Source organism: Hypanus sabinus, chromosome 13, assembly GCF_030144855.1.
Source record: "Hypanus sabinus isolate sHypSab1 chromosome 13, sHypSab1.hap1, whole genome shotgun sequence".
Taxonomy (NCBI): Eukaryota; Metazoa; Chordata; class Chondrichthyes; order Myliobatiformes; family Dasyatidae; genus Hypanus; species Hypanus sabinus.
Genome location: NC_082718.1, coordinates 20,123,607 through 20,142,032, shown reverse-complemented (window position 1 = coordinate 20,142,032; position 18,426 = coordinate 20,123,607). Strand labels below are relative to the sequence as shown.

The window sequence follows — 18,426 nt, the reverse complement described above, 5'->3', positions numbered from 1 at the left end:
AATGGCTGGTTGCAGTGAGGTGTGAATTGCAGTGAGAGTTGCAGTCAGTAGTGGACTCAGGAAGCATTGGGGGGTAGATGCACATATACCTGACCATGGCATACACTTGAAACCAGGGCACTGGGTAACTTGCTGTGCCGAGGATCCCAGATTCCATTCATACTTGGCCTTGCAGCCCAATCAGTGCCCAACTCTTCTAAATGTGGTCATCAAACGTCATTGAAGGCAGAGGTCTGTGTTTTTCATTTTTTAAACCACAGTCCCTTTCACATTTTAATTATTTATTTTCTCACCTGGTTCGGACATCCCACCCTGCAAAAACTCATTTCAGGGAGATACCGCTCCTGCCCCCTGCAACCCCATACCCCCCGCCCCCGGTCGACCTCAAGGGTGTATGTATATAGGACATTTGATTATGAAAGAACACAACAATTTATTTGATCTCATATTGAAATATTTACACCACACACACACACACACACATACACACATTCCTTGTTGAGTATTTTGTTGGCAGTCTCAATGCTAATAGCTAAATGCTAATGCAAATAGCTTTTCTATTTCTTTTTCAAACTCTCCTTGTACTGTGATGTGGCTTGCCTGGCAGATTTGAGCATTTTGCCGGAAGTCGCAACCTGATAGCAGTCTGTGTCAATGAACTTGTTAATTTTGCAAGACATCACATTCACAAGTGTTTTGTGAGACAGCTGACATCTGAATCCTGTCTTAATGTGACGCACCATGCTGAATGCCCTTTCTACATCACAATTACAATTTGGCAGCACCAAAAGCAGCTTCATCAACTAGCAGAGCTCTTTGAATCTCTACTGCCCTGTGCTCACAGATTTTACTTTGGACAACTTCCCCCAGAACTCAACAACTGGCAAACTTTTGTAGTTTGGCACCAGCCCTTCAAGGTTAGTTGAGACATAATCCAGGACTTCCAAGTGGAGCTGTTCTTGCATCTGTCTTGATCACATTTGGGAATCTCTCTGCCAAAGTCAAAATCTGCTCTGGGTTCACCTCATCTTGGCTCTCTGTAATGACCACTGACAGATTTTTCAAGATTTGGTCTCTCATTGGGAACTTCTCCCAGATTTTTTGAAAGCAACTGACATAGAATGCTCTGGCATCTTGAAGAACTGCTTTGCCTTGTAAGGAGGGGGGTGGAATCTCCTGTGCTTCCTCGCCTAGCAACTGCCTCATCACATCGGGCATCAATAGAGTAGCTCCTTAGCAGCGAGCCAGCTAGTTTAAATAACGTTAGCTATGCTAATGAACAAATGACACCTGTTAAACTCACCTCAACATGTCTTTTACAGTAATTTAACGCACCATGGGCAATAGAAAAGTCACTGTTGCAAACAGTGCAGTGAGCAACGCTGTCATTATTTTTGACCCCTATTAGGCAGGGTACACTTTAGTGTAGTCTGGGGTGAAGTACGTTTTATATTTTGTTTGGAACACTCTGCCATAGCGCTGCAGGACACTAAACTGAACTGATGGACAATGAAAGAGAGAGAGAGGTCGACTGTAAAGCCCGCCCACAGAGAAAACTGATAGGTCAGCTTAGCACAAAGAGAGACCAATCAGGATGCTCTCTCTCTCTCTCACTCTCGCTCGCTCTCAAACAAATCGTTTTCTGGGATATTGTACATAATTTGCAGGCAGGCATCAGGGATCCACTAGCGATAGGCAGGAGACTCCCGGAACTTTCGGGAGAGGTGGGATGTCTGCTGTTTTGGCACGTCTGATCATCAGCTGTTGGAACCAAGGGGATGTCCTTGTTGCTTCTCACAGAGCGCACCAGCTTAACACAGAGCCGCAGCATCAATGAGTGGGAGCCGTGCAGCCACAAAGATTTATTGTGACTTCGGAGCATGCACAGATGATGGCTGGGCGGTGCAGACTGGGATTTGTGCAACCCAGCCCAATATATTGATGCAGCTACAATGAAGGAACGACAGTGGCCATTGTTCATTAGGAGTTTGAGGAGATTTGGTGTTGTCACCTAAAACACTCGCAAATCTCTACTGATGTACCGTGGAGAGCATTCTAACTGGCTACACCACCATCTGGTATGTCGGGGGGAGGGGAGCGGCTGCACAGGATCAAATTAAGCTGCAGAGAGTTGAAAACTTAGTCAGCCTTGCCACGGGCACCAGCCAAGACATCCTCAGGAAGTGATGCTTCAAAAAGGCGGAGTTCAGCACTGAGGACCCCTGTCACCCAGGACATGCCCTCTTCTCATTGCAGCCATCAGGAAGGAGATACAGAAGCCTGAAGACACACACTCAATGATTCAAGAATAGCTTCTTCAGCTCTGCCATCCGATTTCTGAATGGACATTGAACCCTACCTCACTACTTCTTTATAATTTTTATTTTTACTCTACTTAATTAAACTATTATATATATATTTACTGTAATTCACTGTTTTTTAGACTGCTGCTGCAAAGTTAACAAATTTCATGACAAATGCTGGTAATATTGAACTTGATTCTGGTATTATCGTCTTACTGTAGGTTCAGAATTGGCTCACTAATCAACAGGACATGTGTCTGTCTCTCTGAAAATAAAAATGATATGTCAGGACAATATTTTTTCTTGCAAAAGGGCTAAAGCTTTAAACGCGTTCTCATTGCAATGAGGCTCACTGACAATTGCAGAATTTAACCAGATGCTATAGATCAACCCTCATTTTGAATTTAGTCCTTTTATACCATCCATCTGGAATTTATTACGATAGACATTATATATCAATAACAGTGATTAATACAAGCTTTCAAAGAGACGTTAGAGCACCTACTTTTTAAAAAGTGAATTCCATGCTACTCGATGTCTCTTGTGTTTGCACACTTGTTTTCTCACACTTAGGCTCACACTTGGCAGAAATCTGATTTTTCATCTGCTGATTGCACTATTTCAGAGACAAATATTTTGCATAACAGATATATATTTTTGATATTCTGGTGGCAGATCTTTGGATTTAAAAACCTGCTTTGAAAGGCCATATTTGTAGCGATAGAAGTGGAAACAATGCTGGGGTACTCTTGAGCTTTTCTCAATGCTCCAGTCTTTGTACAAAGATTTATTGGCCCTTAAACAACGACATGCAAGGCATTCATCATGCAGAGATAGAGTTGTGAATGACAGCTTTTCAACAATCATAATGTAAACTTGCTGATCTAAAAGCATAGAAAGAAAGCGCAGAAAGGAATTTATTTTAAATACAGCTTGGAATCCAAATGAATCAAGACACAGCCTATTATTGTGACAAGCTTAAACTCCCATGGACATATATAGTTGTTACTACCTTGTAGAAGCAAGAGAAAAAAGATGATTTGGAATTAAAGGAGCTGTTGCTAATTACCTTTTCTCTTCTTGCTAATAATTTTACCTTCTATCTAATATGTTTCTTTTAAACTACACTTAATCTTATGTTTGATTTTATTATCTGTAACTTCAAACGTATAACTGGTTTTTGCAGCCACATGCAAAGAAATAGCATGTTTAATTCAATACTTTTTGATCTTACAAAGCTCTCTGCAGCCAATGAAGTATATCTGATGTGTACTTCCCACTTCCATTAACAGATAATTTTGAAATATTTTCATATGCTGGCTGAAATATATGAAGCTGGAAAGTTGACTTGCTTTTTGCCTCAATAGACAAAAAATTCTGTTAAATCCATCTTTGTAATCAATATTACGAATAAAAATTCAGTGAAAGACCCTGATAATTTTTGATTATTGGCAAAGCACTGGGCTGTTTGAGCCTGACCTCCCTGATGAATTCATTCTTAACCTTTGCATAAAGGTTAGACTTATGTGTGAAATTTGAATTATTTAAATGCTTTGAGACTGTCCTCAGCAGGGAGGAGAAAGAAGAACTAGTAGTAGATTTAATGCATTTGATTTCCAAAAGATGTTCAATTAGGTGCCACTGTATAAAACTCTGTTAAACAAGATGGGGGTTCTTGGTCTTGTGGGTAGTATTTTAATATGACAGATAGTAGAGAGTAGGAATAAAAAGGATTTGTTCCGTTGGCCAGTGGGTGCATAGGCAGTGAATTCTAGGGAATTTACGGATGAGTAGATGTAAGTCTGGCCACTATACAAAGACAGGGAAGAAAGTAAGCTGTGGGGAAAGCAAGCATCACAGATGAAGAAACCAGGGAAAAACAATGGGAGATGGAGTATAATGTTAGGAAACATAATATTTTTTAAAAAGAGCAAAATCATTTAAATAACACACACAAGATGCTGGAGGAACTCAGCAGGCCAGGTAGCATCGTCGGGAAAGAGTAAACAGTTGACGTTTTGGGCTGAGACCCTTCATCAGGACTGGTGAATAGCCTTGGCCCAAAATGTTGACCGTACTGATAGGTGCTCCCTAGCCTGCTGAGTGCCTCCAGCATTTTGTTTGTGCTGCTTTGGACTTCCAGCATCTGCAGATTTTTTTCATCTTAATGTTATTAAAATATCGCGAGGCACATGAATAGCGATCTTACGATGTACCAAGTAAACAGAAGGCAAGACAGGTAATGGCCGTTATTTGCAAGAGTGCAAGGACAGGGAATTGTCATTGTCAGCTGACCTGAAGGAACCAAGGCATGTACCTGCTGGGATCAGCAAACAGGGACTCCAGCAAGGTGAGGAATAATGAGTTTGCTTTCATTGTCACTGTGATATTTCCTGAAAGACTATGAAAACTACTTTTTATTCATCTGCTCTTGGGTATATTCTTGAGAAGGTTATAATAAAAGTCGAGTGCAAAATGTTCCACCTAACTGTCTGGTCTTAATCTAATTATATATAAAAGATAGCAGTAATGAGATTCCAGTGATTGCAGTATGAAATTGGTAAAAGTACCTGACTGAACTGGCCGGTAGTGAGGTAGAAGAAATGATTTACATGCAGTTGGTTCACATTGTGCTCCTCTTCAGAGCACAAGACTAGTATTTGAATTTATCACCGGAGCCAATCCCAAAGCTAGAGTTAAGAGAGACTATTGTTGGGTCGGAAATTTGAACACTCTGGTGATTACTGAGTTTCGCTCGACCCATAATTTGCAGTCTGCACCAAGTAACCCAACTCATCTGACCTAACAACAAAGGTTATGCTACCCCAACCCCCCCCCACCCCCCACCAATTGCGTAAAGCTGACTTTACGAGTTACTCAGAAGCAAGACCTTCAGTGCTGTGGATACCAGCAAGTGGCGGGAGCTAGCCCAAGTGTTATCCAGTGACGGATGCTGAGCTGTTCTCTGTCAAAGATGATGAATGTTCCTGAAATGTTTGTTGCGTTCCCGTGTCCGTCCACAAAACTCCTGCAACATTTATACACAGGAGTCCTGAGGTTGCGAACAGCTAAATAGGGAAGTTCTTGAGGAACTATCGATATTTACCTACTAATTTGTAAACAACTTTCTTCTAAGTATGGTATTAAAATCAATTTCCAAACAAGTATTCAGTCTTTTGTGTTTGGGATAAAGCAGTTGCTTGTCTAATGGAGTGTTCTCAGTAACCAGGAAGAGTATTAATTAGGTCAGTCGTTCTGAAGCTCATGGAGTGGTGAACTACATTCAAAAGTCCATCACGGAAGTACTCCACTTCTTGCTGGAAAACCTTTCCTTGCTGTTTTGACTCATTGATCTGTGATACTTCCTTGCTGATGGTGAGAAAAATCAAAAAAAATCAAAACTTGGACTAATCATCTTTGCAGCATATTAAGAAATAATTGTGTCAGACAGCTGTGGAATGGACACCTGTTCATACAGTTATATACTATGCATATATTGACTGCCAAACAATTTGCATCCTTTTTTGATATCAGACCTTAGCACTTATTAACATTACCTGACTGGGCCAACTAGCCTATTTCTTTTACAATTTCTGTGTAACTGCAATTTCTGGGTAGCAATTGCCACAAAAGCATTCATTTCAAAGTTCAAAGTATTTTTCATGATCAAAGTACATATATGTCACCATATACAACCCTGAGATTCATTTACTTGTGGGCATTCACAGTACATACAAGAACTCAATAGGATGGTGGGATGGGCTTCACCCACAATGGACTGGGCCGTTTCCACTACTGTTTGTCGGCTTTTCTATTCAAGGGCATTGGTGTTTCCATACCAGGCCGTGATGCAACCAGTTCGTATACTCTCCACGACGTATCCATAGAAGTTTGTCAAAGTTTCAGATGGCTTGCAGAAACTGTGCAAACTTCTAAGAAAGCAGAGGTGCTGCCGTGCTTTCTTTGTGATCACACTCACGTGGTGGACCCAGCACAGATCCTCTGAAATTATCACACCAAGGGATTTGTAGTTGCTGACCCTCTCGACCTTTGATCCCCTGATGAGAACTGGCTCACGAATGTCCAGTTTCCTGCTCCCGAACTCACTCATCAGCTCTTTGGTCGTGCCGACATTGAGCAAAAAGTTGTTATGGCTGTGCGATGATGCCCATTTTTATAAATATTGTTGAAAATATATTGGATAAATGCATAAATGTTTATAAGAAGAACCGTCTAAGCCCCTGTGTGATTTTGCCACTATACCACTGCTTAACTGAATGATTTTTTTCCTAACAAAGCAGTTTCATTAACCTGTCCTGCCATATTAAATATTAAAATTAAAATAGAGAGTAATAGAATCTCTGGGTATTGGCCAAACATTGTGCAGCTTTGCTCATGTTGAGTTGTCCGATCTTCGCGATTTACTTGCAGGCATTTATCTCGCTCTTTTGTAACCAGATTGTATTTTTTTACGGGCGATTATGCGCAGTGATGAGAAGTATTCAGACTGTACATTTCCCGTTCTGCCTGGCCAGGGCTGGTTGATTGGTGGTCTGGAGCTGACGCTTTGTAGTAGTATGTTTTGCCTCTCGCATTCATGGAGGAAGAAGGGTTGCTGGGATGTGGACCCTTGTGCAGCTTTATATTGAGCTGTGAGTCAGGCTCTTTATTCAAATTCGTGATTTTAAAAAATGATACAACGTATTTGTAAACAATGATACAATAACTTTATGGAAGTCTATTGTAAAATACGCTCTCATTAGTTGTCAAAATGTTTCATTTTAGTATTTATATCAAAAATCAAGACACTCGAAAATATTATTGGCAAAATTAGTGGGTCTGCTTTCACCCCATCCTCCCGCCACCCCACCAGGGATAGGGTTCCTCTTGTCCTCACCTACTACCTTACCTGCCTCCGCACCCAGCACATAATTCTCTGTAAAATATAACAACCTGGGGATCTCCCATAAACTGCCACTAACCTCATAGTTTCATTGCCCTGCACCTCAAATTTCTACCTCCTACCAAAGATCCACAAGCCTGCCTACCCAAGTAGATCCATTGGTTCAGCTTCTTTCTGCCCCACTGAACTTAGATCTGCATACCCTGACTCAGTTTTATCCCCCCCCCCCCACCACCCCCGGTTGAGTCCTTTCGTACCTACATCCGTGACACTTCACACACTCTGGATCTTTTCAGTGATTTCATGTTCCCTGGCCCCAATCATCTTATTTTCACTATGGATGTCCAGTCCTTATACACCTCCATCCCCCACCAGGAAGGCCTCAGAGCTCTCCCTCTCTTTCTGGACACCAGACCCAACCAGTTCCCCTCCACCACCACTCTCCTCCATCTGGCAGAACTTGTCCTCACTCTAAATACTTTCTCCTTTGGCTTCTGCCACTTCCTTCAAACAAAAGGTGTAGCCATGGGCACTTGCATGGGTCCCAGCTATGCCTGCCTGTTTGTCGGCTACGCAGAACAGTCTATGTTCCAAGCCTACACTGGTATCACTCCCTAACTTTTCCTACTCTACATCGATGATTGCATTGGTACTGTTTCCTGCACCCAGGTGCAGCTTGTTGACTTCATCAATTTTTCCCCCAACTTCCACCCTACCCTCAAATTTATCTGGTCCATTTCCCCTTTCTCGATCTCTCTGAACGTATCCCTGGAGACCTCTTATCTACTGATGTCTATTATAAGCCCATGGACTTTCACAGTGACCTGAACTATACCTCTTCCCATCCTTTTACTTGTAAAAACTCCATTCCCTTCTCTTCATTCCTCTGTCTGCATCACATCTGCTCCCAGGATGAGGCTTTTCATTCCAGAACTAAGGAGATGTCCTCCTCCTTCAAAGAAAGTGGCTTCCCTTCCTCCACCGTCAACGCTGCCCTCAACCACATCTCTTCCATTTTGCACATCTGCCCTCACCCCATCCTCCTGCCACCCCACCAGGGACAGAATTCCTCTTGTCTTCACCTACCACCCCATCAGGCTCTGAGTCCGGCACATAATTCTCCAGAATTTCTGACATCTCCAACAGGATCCCACCAACAAGCACATTTTTTCCTTCCCCACCCCACCCCCACTTACTGGTTTGTGCAGGGATTACTCACTACGTGACTCCCTCGTCCATTTATCCTTCCCCAACCGATCTCCCTGCTGGCACTTATCCTTGCAAGTGAACAAGTTCTACACCTGCCACTACACCTCCTCCCTCACTACCATTCACGGTCCAAACAGTCCTTCCGGGAGAGGCAACACCTCACCTCTGAGTCTGTTGGGATCATCTGCTGTATCCAGTGCTCCTGGTGTGGCCTCCTGTATATCGGTGAGGACCAATGCAGACTGGGAGACCGCTTCGCTGAGCACCGATGCTCCCTTTGCCAGAAAGAGCAGGATTTCCCAGTGGCCACCTATTTTAATTCCACTTCCCATTCCCATTCCAACGTGTCAGTCCACAGCCTACTGTTATGATGAGTCCACATTCAAGTTGTCTGGTAGCCTCCAACCCGATGCAATGAACATCAGCAATTCCCACTTCCCCCACCCTTCACCATTCCCCATTTCCCACTCACCTTCTGTCCTTACCTGCCTTGCACCTCCCTCTGATGCTTCTCCCCTTTTTCTTACGTCTATGGCCTTCCACCTTCTCCTATCAGATTCCCTATTCTCCAGCTCTGTATGTCTTTCACCAATCAGATTCCCAGCTCTGTACTTCATCCCTCCCCCTTCAGGTTTCACCAATCACCTTGTGCTTCTCTCTCTCCCCTCCTCCCCCAGCTTTTCTTTTTTCTTTTTCAATATTTTTATTAAATTTCATATAAGAAAAACATAACATAATATTAAATAGGTTATAAGTGCACTAGACTTGAAGTTAAATTAATAATAAGATAACAATATCTTATTAAATATCAGCCAAAAAAAATCTGTGATAAACAATCAAACCTATTTTGATTGAACATGAAAAAGAATAAGAATAGTCACCAAAAGAAAAAAAAATGTAAAAATGTACGAGAAAATGTATATTAAAAAAAATAAACCTAAACTAACATGGGCAATAATACCAGTTTATATGAGTATGATAGTGTCAAAAACTCCGGAACTCCATACCAGAACAAGAATAAAAAGAGAAAAGGTCTGGAAGAGGCCAAATTAATTCATATGAAAATGTCGAATGAACGGTCCCCAAGTTTCTTCAAATTTAATTGATGAATCGAAAATAGTACTTCTAATTTTTTCTAAACTCAGACAAGAGATAGTTTGAGAAAACCACTGAAATGTGGTAGGAGGGTTTACTTCTTTCCAATTTTGTAATATAGACCTTCTGGCCATTAATGTTACAAAGGCGATCATTAGTCTAATTGAAGGGGAAAGTCGACTACCATCCTCATTTGGTATACCAAAAATTGCAGTAATAAAATGTTGTAAATCAATATTCCAAATTGAGGAAATGGTAGCAAATATGTCCTTCCAATAGTTATGTAAAGTGGGACATGACCAAAACATGTGGGTCAATGAGGCCACATCTGAATGACATCTGTCACATTGAGGGTTAATATGAGAATAGAATCGAGCAAGCTTATCTTTAGACATATGAGCTCTATGTACGACCTTAAATTGTATTAAAGCATGTTTAGCACATATAGAAGAAGAATGAACCATTTGTAAAATTTTTTCCCATTTTTCTGTTGATATATTATATTGAAGTTCTTTTTCCCACTCTTGTTTAATTCTACCTGATATTTCTGGTTGTATCCTCATAATCCTGTTATAAATAAGAGCCACTAATCCTTTCTGACAAGGATTCAGGGTAAAAATCATGTCTGAAAAGACTATCAAAGTTGAATTGGGAAAGGATGGTAAAACTTTATATAAAAAATTTCTAATTTGTAAATATCTAAAAAAATTAGATTTAGGTAATTTAAATTTGTTGGAAAGTTGGTCAAAAGACATCAAATTACCTTCAGAAAAGAGATCACGAAAACATATTATACCTTTCCTTTTCCATATGCTAAAAGCTTGATCTGTTAAAGAAGGTTTAAAAAAGAAGTTAAGTAAGATAGGGCTATCAAGAACAAAGTTTTTCAGAGTAAAAAACTTACGAAACTGAAACCAAATTCGTAATGTGTGTTTGACAATAGGATTGGATATCTGTTTATTGAGTTTAACTAAATCAACAGGAAGAGAAGAACCAAGAACGGAGAATAAAGAATATCCTTGTGCAACATTACATTCTAAATTTACCCACTGTGGGCACAATGGTGAATCCAAATCTAGTTTCCAATATATTAAATTTTGAATATTATTCACCCAATAATAAAATCTAAAGTTAGGTAAAGCTAAACCACCATCTTTTTTAGATTTCTGTAACTGTCTTTTACTTAACCTGGGGTTTTTATTTTGCCACCCAAATGAGGAAATTTTTGAATCAATGTTATCGAAGAAAGATTTAGGAATAAAAGTTGGTAAGGCTTGAAATAAATATAAAAATTTTGGTAAAATCATCATTTTAATAGCATTAATCTGACCAACTAATGATAAGGATAAAGGAGACCATCTAGTAGTAAGTTGTTGAATTTGATGAAGCATAGGTAAAAAATTCAATCTGAATAAATCTTTATATTTCTTAGTAATTTTTATACCTAAATAAATAAGGTTATCAGTAACAACTTTAAATGGTGTCCTGTCATTCAATAAAGTTTGTGCATTTAAAGGGAATATTTCACTCTTATCCAAATTTAGTTTATAACCAGAAAAACGACCAAATTGAACCAACAAGGATAGAATAGCGCGAATAGATGTATCAGGATTAGAAATATATAACAACAAGTCATCAGCATAAAGTAATAACTTGTATAACTTCTCATTACGGGTAATACCAAAAATATTAGGAGATTCAGGAATAGCAATGGCTAAAGGTTCTAATGCGATATTAAATAATAAAGGACTTAAGGGACAACCTTGTCTTGTACCACAAGATAATTGAAAAAAAGAGGATCTATAATTATTTGTAAGAACAGAAGCAACAGGTTTATAATATATTAATTTAATCCATGATATAAAATTAGAACTAAAATTAAAATTAAAATTTTCAAGGCATTAAATAAGTATGTCCATTCAACTCTATCAAAAGCTTTTTCAGCATCTAATGAGATAACACATTCTGAAGTTGTGGGTGAAGAAGTATAAATTATATTAATCAATTTTCTAACATTAAAAAAGGAATACCGATTCCTAATAAAACCAGTTTGGTCTTCTGAAATAATCTGTGATAATATTTTTTCTAACCTAATAGCTAAAATTTTTGTAAGAATCTTAGAGTCTACATTTAATAGCGATATCAGGCGATAAGATGCACATAAAGTAGGATCCTTATCTTTTTTAAGAATTAGAGAGATAGTAGCTTCATAAAAAGACTGGGGTAATCTCTTCTTAGTAAATGCATCATTAAAGATTTCACATAACCAAGGGGAAAGCAAAGAAGAAAAAGTTTTTAAAAATTCTATAATATAACCATCAGGACCAGGAGCTTTCCCTGAATTCATTGATGAGATAGCCTCTCCTACTTCGGCCATAGAAATAGGAGCATCAAACACACTTCGATCTTCATCTGTCAGTTTAGGAATATTTAAATTGTTAAAAAAATTATCCATCATGGACAGATCGCCATCAAATTCTGATTGATATAAAGATTTATAAAAATCTTGGAAAGTATTATTAATTTCTTTATGATCAGTAGTCAGATTACTGTCTTGTTTACGAATTTTAATAATTTGTCGCCTAGTCGAAATAGCTTTTAATTGGTTAGCTAACAATTTACCAGTTCGATCACTATGAATATAAAATTGAGCCCTGGTCTTAATTAATTGATTCTCAATTGAAGAAGATAATAATAAGCTATGTTCCATTTGAAGCTCAACTCTCTTCTTAAAAAGTTCTTTGGTAGGAGTAACGGAGTAAATCTTATCAATTTCTTTAATTTTATCCACCAATAAAGCTATATCTAAATATCTTTGTTTTCTTTTACCAACGGAATATGAGATAATTTGTCCACGGGTAAAAGCCTTGAAAGAGTCCCAAAGTATTCCTCTGTCAATCTCTTCGGTATAGTTTGTTGAAAAAAATAAGTCAATTTGCTGTTTTATGAAGGTAATAAATTCTGGATCTTGAAGCAAAGTAGCGTTGAGTCTCCAAGATCTAGTATTAATGGAAGAGTCCAAAATCTTGATAGATAACTTCAAAGGTGCATGATCCGAAATGGTAATAGAATCATATTTACAATCAGTAACATCTGTTAATAAATGATGATCAATAAGGAAATAATCAATTCTAGAATTACTATGATATACATGTGAAAAAAATGAAAATTCTTTATCTTTAGGGTTCAAAAACCGCCATATTTCAGTAATTCCTGAATCAACCATAAAGGAATTAATAAGTAAGGCTGATCTATTCGGAAGAGTTCAAATAGGTTTAGATCTATCCATCAAAGGTTTCAAACAACAATTAAAATCTCCACCCATTATCAACATATATTCATTTAGATTAGGAAGGGAAGTAAATAAACGTTTAAAAAAATTCAGGGCAGTCAAAGTTTGGAGCATAAATATTAACTAGAGCCACTTTTCGATTAAAAAGTGAACCAGTAATCAACAAATATCTGCCCTGTGGGTCAGAAATAATTTCATGATGTGTAAATGAAATTGAGGGGTCTATAAAAATAGACACACCCCTAATTTTGGCGGTACAATTCGAGTGAAATTGTTGACCCTTCCAGAACCTAAAAAAGCGTTGATTATCCTCCCTCCTAATATGGGTCTCCTGTGCAAAGATAATATTAGCATTCAGTCTATGGAATACTTTAAATATTTTTTTATGTTTAATCGGATGATTTAAACCATTAGTATTCCAAGAGATAAAATTAATAAACTTATCCATCATGCCAATATTGATTGTGTATATCATAAAAGGTTAAAAAGACACATAACCCATAATTCAGGAAGAAGAAAAAATGATTCAGGAGCAACCGGAGAAAATGACACCTCAACAATATTAATAATGTAAAGTTGGCCCATAAACTAAAAGCAAAAAAAAAAGCAAAAGCGTGAAAAAAGATCCCTACCCCCTCCCCCAACCCCTCAAAAAAAAGTCAAGCGGCAGGCGCACAAACTAATACTAATATTACCCCCATTTCGAGATGGCAACTCCATGAAAAGATAAAAAGAGATTATAAAACACCCAGATTTAAGTACAGGGTTGCAAAAAAAAAGATTATATATCAATCAAAATGAAAAAAAAAGTAATATAATAAAGTAAAAGATCATTAATAAAAAAGGATAAACATTAAAGTTTGAAACAGTGTAATATGCCTTTAAAAAAAGATTCCATATTCAAATACAAAAGAATGACGTTTCAAAAGCAAAGACTTATGGGAAGAAGAAACGACATTTTGAAAAAGCCATATTACAAAATATAAATGTAAATTCACCAATCTATTAAAAAAAAGGTTATCAAAATAGAATTTAAAAAGGATTCAATGATCACTACAATATAAAAAAAAAGGTCCAAAAATCCAAAACATTCATCCCATTCTCAAATACAAGCAAACAAATAAATGCTTACGGAAAGCAAAGTCTTATGGGAAGAAGAAACGACATCTTAAAAAAGAAATCATTATTTCAAAATATAAACATATATATCCAATTCAGAAAAAAAAAATTAAGAAAAAAGACATTGTAGTAAAATTAAAAGAGCATCTATAAACCATGATAATAAAAAAAACGGGTCTACAGACCAAAGTAAAAAGCTATAACACAGCTTCATAAGTTAAAGCCCAAAACGAAATGGCATCTTCTCTCCAAAAATTCTTCAACATAACACATAGTTCAGCTTATGCTGGAAGATCGATGTTCTTCGACGAATTTCTTCGCATCTGCCGGAGTATTAAAGAAGCGCTGACTGTCGTCACTCAACATAATTCTGAGATTTGCTGGGTATCTTAAAGCTTGTTTAAATCCAATCGAATGAATCTCTGCTATCACTGGTTTAAAAGCGATTCTCGCTTTCATCACTTCAAATGAATAATCTTCAACAATACGAAACTTGTTGTTTCTGTAAGAAATCATACCTTTCTGATGAGCTAGTCGGATTAAAAGTTCTTTCTCCCAAGGATAATGGAGACGAACAATCACAGCTCGTGGCTTGTCTCTCGAGATCGAAAATCTCGAAACTCTGTGGGCACGATCAATAGTAGGTTTAGCTTTCAAAGCATCAGCGCTAAAAACTTCCCATAATAAGTTAGAGAAAAATTCAGTTAAGTCACCAGACTCAACATTTTCGGGAAGCCCGATGATTCGCAAATTCTGGCTGCGAGATCGGTTTTCAAGATCGGTGATTTTAAACTTATAATGCTCTACTGTTTTAGCAGTCGACAGTACCTTCTTCTCCAGTGTTTCGATTGTATGTATTTTTTCACAAATTAACTTATCAAGAGCTGCGAACTTTTCTTCATGTCGTTCAATATCTGCTGCCTGCGATTGTAGCTTGGTATCAAACGATCTAACGGCTTCTTCGAGCCCAGACATTTTCGCAGTAAGCTTATTTTCCAGACTTGTCATTTTACTTTTCCAAACTTGCAAGTTTAGTATCCAGAAGATTAGAAATTGCCTCAATAGATAGAGGCTCTTTAGACGATTTCTTAGGTGCAGACATTTTAAGTTTGGAAAGATTAAATCAAGTATTATTTTAGAAAAGAAATAAATCATAAGTATCAACCCATGTAATTAAGATGAAAAGATTTGATTAAAGGGTGATTATAGTTTAAAAAATGAAGAGCGCCTAAAAGGCAGATGTCTACGTCGCCATCTTGAAACTCCGCCCCCCCTCCCCCAGCTTTTAAATCTACCCCTCAGCTTTTTTTTCTTCAGTCCTGCCAAAGGGTCTTGACCCAAAATGCCAGCTGCACTCTTTTCCATGGAAGCTGCCCGGCCTCCTGAGTTCCTCCAGCACTCTGTGTGTGTTGCTCTCTGAAGTGGGTCGGGCTGGTTTTTTGCAGATCGTTTGAGCAAGTCTGTAAGTGGCGGTGAGCTTCCATTAGATATTCCAATGTTTCCTTGGGATTCCTGTGCGATGTTACTTTACATTAAGTTATGCAATATGTAAGATATGTAAAAGCAATAAACTGCTCTTCAACATTACTGATTTTCTCCTTTGCTATCTAAAAGGCAAGGAATTCTGCTCAAGTATAACTCCACAGCAGATGATATCTTCTGAAATTGGAGTTAAATGAGCCGAGGGAGAGTTTCAGTCACAATCTGACACCCACTGGCATAACTTGCATCAAAGGTCTTTGGAAGGCAGTGAAGAGCAGCATGGCCAGTGCTGGCAGTTATGATCAAATCAGCCCAATCAATTGGAGCTCAACTATTGCAGCCTCAGGTGTGGTCAATGGGGTTGAGATCCGACAGTGCACTTAGTAACAGGGCATTGTTGGGTCTGACAATTGCCATTAAAGTTTGGACCTGGATCAGGACCAGGACATTGGAGTGGGAGATTAGAACTGTTTCTTGTATTATTTTTTCAAATGTATCTTCTTATTGATCGTCTCTTTTTACTTTTTTTCAGTTTAACAACGTAGCAAAATCTGTCAGTTGCTTCCAACACCTTGTGCAAGCTAATGTGCGAAATAAGAAGGTCCTCAAAGATGCTGTTAATCAAATACAAGCAAAGGGAATCACTGATTATAAGAAAGGGTTTACGTTTGCCTTTGAACAGTTGTTGAATGTAAGTACCCTGACTTTCATATATGGAGATTAAATCTGCAGTTAAACTGAGAGTTATTATGCAAATTCATTATTACAACAATGGAATTAATGTAGATGATTCTAGTGATCTTAAAAATTAAAGAAACTGAGCAAATAAAGATGTAACGTCTATTGTGTGATCAATGACCAGCACAGGGGTAATTCAATTACTTTCCATTCTGAAATATGTGGCAATTGAAAATAAATTAACAAAGGATAAGGTGAGCTGCTGTACGAGCAGATTATTCTCAGTTCTTAGCATCCTAACACCCAATCACAAGGCAGCTCAGAAGGCCTATTCTTCATTCATTCAATCATTCCATTCTCAGGCTGTTTACCCATGGCTTCACTTGAATGATACCATTGAATCTGTTTCCTCCATTCTTTCAGAACATGCTGTGTAAAGGAATATTCATCATATCACTTCAGATTTTGTCATCCAGTTCTTGCCCTCCCTCTGGAAACTGTCCCACCTAATATATCTGATTTTGAACATACTTTTAGATGTCCTTCTAACCTCTGATCAAAGAAGGATTGCTTCTTCACCTTTTTTTTAAAGTTAACACCCATGATAGAAATATAAAAAACCTACAGCACAATACAGGACTTTCAGTCCACAAAGTTGTGCCAAACATGTCCCTAACTTAAAATTACTAGGCTTACCTATATAGCCCTCTATTTTTCTAAGCTCCGTGTACCTATCCAAAAGTCTCTTAAAAGACTCTATCATATCCACCTCCACCACCGTTGCCGGAAACCCATTCCACACATTCATCACTCTCTGAGTAAAAAAACTTACTCCTGACATCTCCTCCGTACCTGCTTCCAAGCACTTTAAACTTGGGCCCTCTTGTGGCAACCATTTCAGCCCTGGGAAAAAGCCTCTGACTATCCACATGATTAATGCCTCTCATCATCTTATACACCTCTATCAGGTCACCTCTCATCTTCTGTAGCTCCAAGGAGAAAAGGCCGAGTTCACTCAACCTGTTTTTATAAGGCATGCTCCCCAATCCAGGCAACATCCTTGTAAACCTCCTCTGCACCCTTTCTATGGCTTCCATATCCTTCCTATAGTGAGGCGACCAGAACTGAGCACAGTACTCCAAGTGGGTTCTGACCAGGGTCCTATATAAGCTGCAACATTACCTCTCGGCTCCTAAATTCAATTCCACAATTGATGAAGGCCAATGCACCATATGGCTTCTTAACCACAGAGTGAACCTGCACAGCTGCACTGCCTATGGATTTGGACCCCAAGATCCTTCTGGTCCACACTGCCAAGAGTCTTACCATTAATACTATATTCAGCCATCATATTTGACCTATCAATTCTAGATCCACAAAGCAATGTCCCCTTGGATCCCATGCCTCCTTACTTACTCAATAAGACATGCATGGGGTACCTTATCAAATGCCTTGAAATATGAAATATGAAATCCATATTCACTACATCTACTGCTCTTCCTTCATCAATGTGTTTAGTCACATCCTCAAAAAAATTCAGTCAGGCTCATAAGGCATAACCTGCCTTTGACAAAGCATACTGCCTATTCCTGATCATATTATGCCTCTCCAAATGTTCATGAATCCTGCCTCTCAGGATCTTCTCCATCAACTTACCAACCACTGAAGTAAGACTCAATGGTTTATGAATTCCTGGATTATTTCTACTCCCTTTCTTGAATAATGGAACAACATCCGCAAACCTCCAATCCTCTGGAACCTCTCCCATCCCCATTGATGATGCAAAAATCATTGCCAGAGGCTCAGCAATCTCCTCCCTTACCTCTCACAATGGCGACTTATCCAATGGCTACATTTCACTAGGAGTTTGAGGAGCCAAGGTATGACACCAAAGACGTGCAAATGTGCTGTGGGGAACCTTCTGGCTGCTTGTATTACCAGCTGGTACGAGGGCTCCAAAGCACAGGATTGCAAAAGGCTGCAGAGCACTGCACACACGTCAGCCGGCTCCATCATGGGCACAAGCCCCTCCGCCATTGAGGACATCTTCAAAAAGCAGCACCTCAAGAAGGTGGTGCCTCAGGAAGATGACATCCGTCATTACAGACCATCCAGAACACGCCCCTTTCTCATTGTCACCGTCAGGGAGGAGGCACACGAGCCAGAAGCCTCACACTTCACTTTTAGCAACAACTTTACTTTCCCCTTCCATCAACAGAATTTTGAACGGTCCATGAACGCTCCCTCAATATTCCTCTTTTGCACCATTCATCTATTTTATATTGTAATTTAATTTTTGTGTCTTGCACTGCTGGCACAGAATTCATGACAAATGTTAGGGATAA

The 18,426-nt window shown here is 38.8% G+C and overlaps 1 protein-coding gene across 1 annotated transcript in view; it reads left to right on the top strand.

Moving 5' to 3' along the window:
* The window catches only part of LOC132403692 (voltage-dependent calcium channel subunit alpha-2/delta-1), a 728,052-nt gene that overhangs the window by 521,212 nt on the left and 188,414 nt on the right, over window positions 1-18,426 (top strand). The window contains exon 13 of the mRNA XM_059987267.1: window positions 15,936-16,094. Coding sequence (XP_059843250.1) covers window positions 15,936-16,094 — 159 coding nt within the window. The remainder of the gene's footprint in view (window positions 1-15,935; window positions 16,095-18,426) is intronic.